This window comes from Vollenhovia emeryi, unplaced genomic scaffold (assembly GCF_000949405.1).
Source record: "Vollenhovia emeryi isolate VEMERY1.0 unplaced genomic scaffold, V.emery_V1.0 DF939124.1, whole genome shotgun sequence".
NCBI classification, from domain to species: domain Eukaryota; kingdom Metazoa; phylum Arthropoda; class Insecta; order Hymenoptera; family Formicidae; genus Vollenhovia; species Vollenhovia emeryi.
Window position 1 is genome coordinate 183,255 of NW_011967242.1, and position 6,365 is coordinate 189,619.

Sequence of the window (6,365 nt, forward strand, 5' to 3'; positions counted from 1 at the left end):
AAATAATTACCATCAATTTTTGTCGTGTTTACAAACATTTGCGAAAAAAAGTTTATAAATTATAGGTAGATAATTATTAAAATTTTTCCTTGGCAAGAAATGAATGATCTTAAATAACAATATTGTAAACAAAATGAGAAATTTGCCATCATTTTTCGATGTGTATGCTGAAAAAAAATGAAGAGATATGAGATATATCGATTGTATTTGCTATGAGATAACAAACAAAGAGTGAATTGTACACAGAATTCTTAAAGGGAGATATCCTACTACATCGTACGGTGCAATTACGATTTTATATCACTTAAAGGAATGTTGATCAAAAATATGCGCGCTTAATATGGAAAGTAATATTAAATCTAACTTAAAATCGCTTAATTTAGGCATAAAATGGCCCGAATCTGTGTCGCTGGAAAACATGTCATAATGATACGATATGATATAATAAAATTATAAAACGTTAATATCAAAGGTATTTTCCAAAATATTTGTTTAATATCTTGTTTAGGACATGTAATCGAGAAAAAGTTGCAGAGGATTGTGACGCATTTGTGCAACAGGAATTTTACTAGAGCTGGAAGTCTCTAGAGAATTGTTATAAATAATTTGAATTGAAAAAAAATGTTAAATTGGTCCGTTCTTTTAATGACACAAATTCAAGTCAAACTAACGAACTAGTGACTAGATATTAAGCAAAAGTTATCCCAATAAATTGAGAATAAACGTACGTATATACGTTAAAGTGACGTTAGGCAATTTCAGATTGATCGTATCGCGATTATGATCGTTGATATTAATCGTAGATCTCGACGCAAAACGGATTCGTTTTCGCTTTCGCTGCGTTAACTCCTAAATTCGGTTACGGCCTACGTAAATCTAAGTAACGTACAGATACGTATATAATTGTATATACACACATGATCATCTGTTTATGTACAATATCGTTAACTACAGAATGTCATCAGTGTCATCGAATGCGAGGAGAAAGGTAGTGATAAAAAAATATTGGAGTTTGAAATAATGATAATAAACAGAGAATTTATAATGGAAAACATTTTGCTTGATTAATAGAAACAGCTCTGCATCATTGTGTCACATTGTACGTTGACGACATTCTTAGTTAACGAACATATTGCGAACATATCGTGTCTGTTAGAAAAATCGTACAAAATGATAGAGAATTCATCGAGGATAAGATGCTATTTAAGGAGCAAAAAATGAATAAGGATGATTTCGTGTATATTAACAGAAGTCGGGGGAAAAATAGGAATTTATGAACATGAATGACAATCATAGAATCGTGATATAACGCTATGTATATTGACAATGTAACACGCACGCCGCTTACGATGGTACAGTATAATTAGTCTTATCGTTAATAATTGAGTTACGATAACGTGCATGTGTAATCGTCGAGTTGTTATACTTATGGGAAAATTGCCACAAGCTTGCGGCGCAATCAGATCTCGTTGGAATATTCGTGAATTATTAATAATTGAATAATATTGGACGAAGATATTTATAAAATGGCAAGTCAACAGTGACGGATTTTGCGGATTGGTCACTTGTAAATTCGTAAAAATGTTAAAAAAGATGTTGTTAATAGCAACAAGTTTCGGCGCATGTTCATGTATTTTTTTTAATCTACATCTATGTTATTATATTAATGTACATTATCTATAAAAAGTTTTAAAAACATTTCTCGATGAAAAGCGTACGTTTATATACGGTAAGGACATTGAATAATAAAAATGACTCAGTAAGTCAAGTTTTTCATAATAAATACATATAATATAAAAGATATAGAAAAAACATTGATTGGGGAAAAAGTATATGTATAGATAAAATGGATAATTGCACTTGACGAATAACTTGTGGCATATGAGTTAATAATTATCTTAATAATATATGGAGATGAGTATTCTTTACGATGATCTGATTTGCGCGGAGCTCGCATAATTTCTCGTTTCGATCAATAAATGATACTTTCTTTGTTACGCGATCTGTCTGTACACTTCGTCCTAACAATAAGTGCATTTCGTATCTGCTTGTAATTTTCTACTTCATGTGCCGAGAGAAAATCGCAATTAAAAGTATCAATTTCACAGAAATATACGTTACTTGAAAGAGAGAAATCTGAAAAAGGAGATTAAAATTATCTTGAGCGCCTCTCGATACTGTACGTGAAAAATGCAATGGAATTTATTCTTGTCAATGAGAAAAAACCACGTCTGACTATCGATTTCTATCAATAACAATTATTTTAGTGATTTTGAGAAGAAATAAGAGCGGATATTGAATTTTGGTTAAAGACAACAATAAACGAGATATAAAAAATTCAAAGATGTTTTGTTTCGTAACGTGTTATTGTTTCGAAAAATCATGAAATATCATTACGTAACGTTTTTATTTCTTCAATCTATATGTATACATATATTTCTTTCAGATAAATGAGATTGCCCGTGATTTGGAACACGTTCCGATTTGCATGCAATTTTTCTCTCAGGCTGCGAAGTCGTGATTCAGTGAGTGAAATTTGAAACAGTCCGTTTTGTTTCTCTTTTTCGATCGTGCCATCGCAATTTCTCGGTATTTCGTTATGCCATAGGCAATGTTTATGTACCCAGGAGAAACGAACTCTTGGTCCCTATAACTGTTCGGAAACACATGTTTTCGTTTTTCGAATTTATCTGAGCAAATATTTGTTTGAACGTGAAACAATGGAAATTTTATCTGACATATTACAGCAAAACCGTCATCTCTGTCTATTAGTTGCAAAGATGAAGAAATTATGAATTTATAGAATCAGTAATTTATAGGTCAACGGGAGAAGCGTAATATGATGTTGCGACGCACGAGTTAAGAACACATTTTTGTCATTTAATATTTCATAATTTTATCAAATAATATTTCACAATTTGTAAATTTTGCATTCAATATATTTCCGCTATATTTGATGAAAGGCACGGCACATACTACATTTATATTTATTAATCACGTTAATGCCGAACCCAATTCGTTCTGGGAAAAGCCATCTTTGTCACTTTTTGACAATAATTTCATTTTTATGGCAAATATGCTTTGAGACATCCGTGAACATATATCATTGCTAAATTTATAATATCTTACAATTAGTCATTTGTAAATTAAATCATATTAATAAATATCCGGGGAGAGTAAAAAGTATTTTTATAAACATTTACGTAATATATCACGTTACCCGTAAGAATAATTTATGACCACAATATATTAAATGTTTTCAGCATGCCTCACCGATTTTATTTGCAGTGAAATTTTGTGAAAAAGCATACGGGATTGTTGCAATTGAATTTACTTGAGTCGTTACATCGCGCGTAGCTCCATATATGTATATACGCAATTGTATCATTCATATATTATATTCACGTGCGTCACGTCAGAAAAAACGGGAAAAGCGATTATCAAATGAAACCCGAGTTCACGGTTGAGCCGTGTCAATTTGCCGAAATTTTCGAAAAAGAAATTGTTCTCGTCTCGATTGACCGTCCTCGCGATTAATTCCTCATCCTCTTAAGTACGTGCACAATGATCCTTACACTATACCTTTCGAACTTATCGCGCAGGCTTACTCTACAGGAACGACCCTATCTCTCACATCTAGGAGTCTGTTAGTGTATATCAAAAGGACTATGTACAAAAAGTTGAACGCGCCGATCGCGTCACTTTCAAGCGGAGCCGAGAATTTCTGGGTCACACCCGGAATTGTTCGGAAATATAAAGGGAATCGTGATTCGGTTGCCGCTCGAGAGAAAAGATATCGGCGAGACGAAGGCTTAGGAACTATACTTACAGCTACGCGACATTGTCAAGCGAATTTCATAATCGTCCTCAAGGCGTCCTTAACTCTATATTCGCGCCATGTTAACTATGAAGACTTTTGGTCACTAAGATGATCGAAATTTTTCAGATTTGGTTTTTTCGACCCACGAATGATCAAAATTTGATCAAGATCGATCGATCTGTACAATTTCGTTTATTGACAATTAGTATTTTAATATTAATTATCATCCAGATGCAATCGATTGATTAGCACAGACTTGTTGACTATAAATTTTAAATGAAACTCATCACGGCTGTACTGTACAAACGATGTTTCTTAATCGAGAATTGGTTTGAATAATCCAGCGCATTTGCAAACAACAAAATAGCTTGATCATTAAAATCAGTATAAAGGGTGTAATTTCTTTCCTTTCTTTTCGCTTTCTCACATATAATAGAAAAAACGTAGAAAAGTTATTGTAATTGTCCTGATCGATTAGAGATGATACTCTTGATAATGTCAAATTATCATTGAGAGGTGTTTTTGACGATGCATAAATTCGCAAGACAGAAATACCTAATTTCACATAAGTTACCTCAGTAATACTTTAATCCGCTGTTGCTCTTCCACTCACTCTTCATTTTTCTCATCATCTTTGCGCATAAACTAACTACGGTTACGAATATATTAATATTTATAAATGTATCTTCATATATATTTATATGATCAATATCGTTCCCATTCAGCATATTTCAGCATAGCTTGCTTTCACTGGGCATTCATCTCAGACCTTTAACATAAAATTGTAGAGAAATTGTTATTTCTTATTCACACAATAATGTGGAAAGTTTTCAAAATTATTTTGTAATTAAATATACATGCTAATTGTAAGTATAACTGTTGTACAGTTTCTATATTTATTGTTCTTTCACATAGTAACATAATATATTAAATTAATATACGTATACCGAGGAATTGAATACAGTATAAGGTATCACAGTTTCACAAATTTTGAAATTATACATTGCATTATACTAAACACGTTCTTGATGTACGTGTGTATGTACATGTATATTGATATGGTTTAGGAAGAATCGAGAAAATTTGATCACATTACATTGTACACAACGGAAATTTAAATATTTTCCAACAAGAATCGCAATTACGATAACAATTATATCATAAGAATATTGTGTCCCAATAAAGTAAAGCAATACTCACTTTAAAGCTTTATAACGTTCCTTCTCCGGATTGTTATCGGGCGGCTCGCACTCGAAAGATGCTAATGCAAGTGCTGTTAAAAGAAAGCGAATATTCAGAATCGAACAATTTCGTGTCGTCGCACTTACACAACGGAACAGAATGGATGTCGCTTACTGTTTTCCGTGAGTACGGGACTTGCTTGGAGAAAGGCAATAACGCGCGGATTTTTCTCGAACGGACAGGCAACTTGTTTCCACGCAATAAATTCGGTCACCTGTTTCGCTAATTGCCAAAACTTCTCAAAGTTGATGTGACCATTTGGCAGTCTGAAATACACAATCGATCTTGAGCATCAGGAATTAATTAGCTTGTCGAATTTAAATACGGGTTGCATTTAACACCTAATCGATAATCTTGATCTCTAAAGATACCAAAGTTTGTATTAATGGATTCCAAAACGTACAGTGGGTACTAAAATTTTTAATTTATACTACATATGCAATAGATTTTCAGTACTATCGAGATATATCAAATGAAATAAATATACATGTTTAGAATATTCATTACAATAGTTAGCACAATTTTTGAGATATTTGCAAAAAAAATCTTTTTTCTGTTTTTATTATAAAATTGTATGAATAGATCGTATCGATATGTTTGATATTACTTACTTGTTACTGCAACCCTCGTTTAGGAAGTATAGATCCTTGACGAGAAGGCTAAAGAAGGGAACTACAATTCGCTGGCGTTCATCTGTAGCGCCAGCACTTCGCCACATTGCGGCCTTCAACGTGCTACGATAGCTACTGAAATTGCTGCTCGGATCCATTTGATGCTCCAAAATCGAAAACTTGGCAGATTGTACCTTCGACCACTGAAAGTCATAAAAATCTATCCTATATCGTAGATCGATTTTAAAAAAAGTTCAAAATTATTTGAAATTGTTTTAGAATCGTAAAAATAATTTCAAATATGCATTGCATGTTTATAAAGCATCGGCAAATATAAAAAAGTGAAAGAGAAATAATAAGTTATCAATTTTACTTGTATGTATATTGTGAACGTAGTAGGACAAGTGAAAATAGTATGGAAATCATATTTTTAGCATTTTCGTCTCACATATCACATTCTTTTGTCTACATTTTGAATCTATAATATAAAACCAAATCTTGATTATTAAATATAAATGATAACATTCAAAGATGTTAACGTCACTCACGTTTAATCCACAAATTTCACAATCTATTAACGATTAATACATTTCTCACGACCGCGACATTTTTTATATTAATATTTATTCAGAGACGGTCACGGAATAACAAGTTAAAATTAAAAGAAATATTTTTATAATATAAAATATAAA

General features: G+C 32.1%; 1 protein-coding gene across 1 annotated transcript in view; it reads right to left on the bottom strand.

The window, feature by feature from the left end:
• Positions 1 to 16: 16 nt before the first annotated feature.
• The window catches only part of LOC105569326, a 281,091-nt gene continuing 274,742 nt past the window's right edge, over positions 17 to 6,365 (bottom strand). The window contains exons 13-16 of the mRNA XM_012025691.1: positions 5,674 to 5,876; positions 5,177 to 5,328; positions 5,021 to 5,093; positions 17 to 4,589 (exon numbers count right to left, since the gene is read on the bottom strand). Of these exons, the coding sequence (XP_011881081.1) occupies positions 4,568 to 4,589; positions 5,021 to 5,093; positions 5,177 to 5,328; positions 5,674 to 5,876 (450 nt within the window). The 3' untranslated portion in view covers positions 17 to 4,567. The remainder of the gene's footprint in view (positions 4,590 to 5,020; positions 5,094 to 5,176; positions 5,329 to 5,673; positions 5,877 to 6,365) is intronic.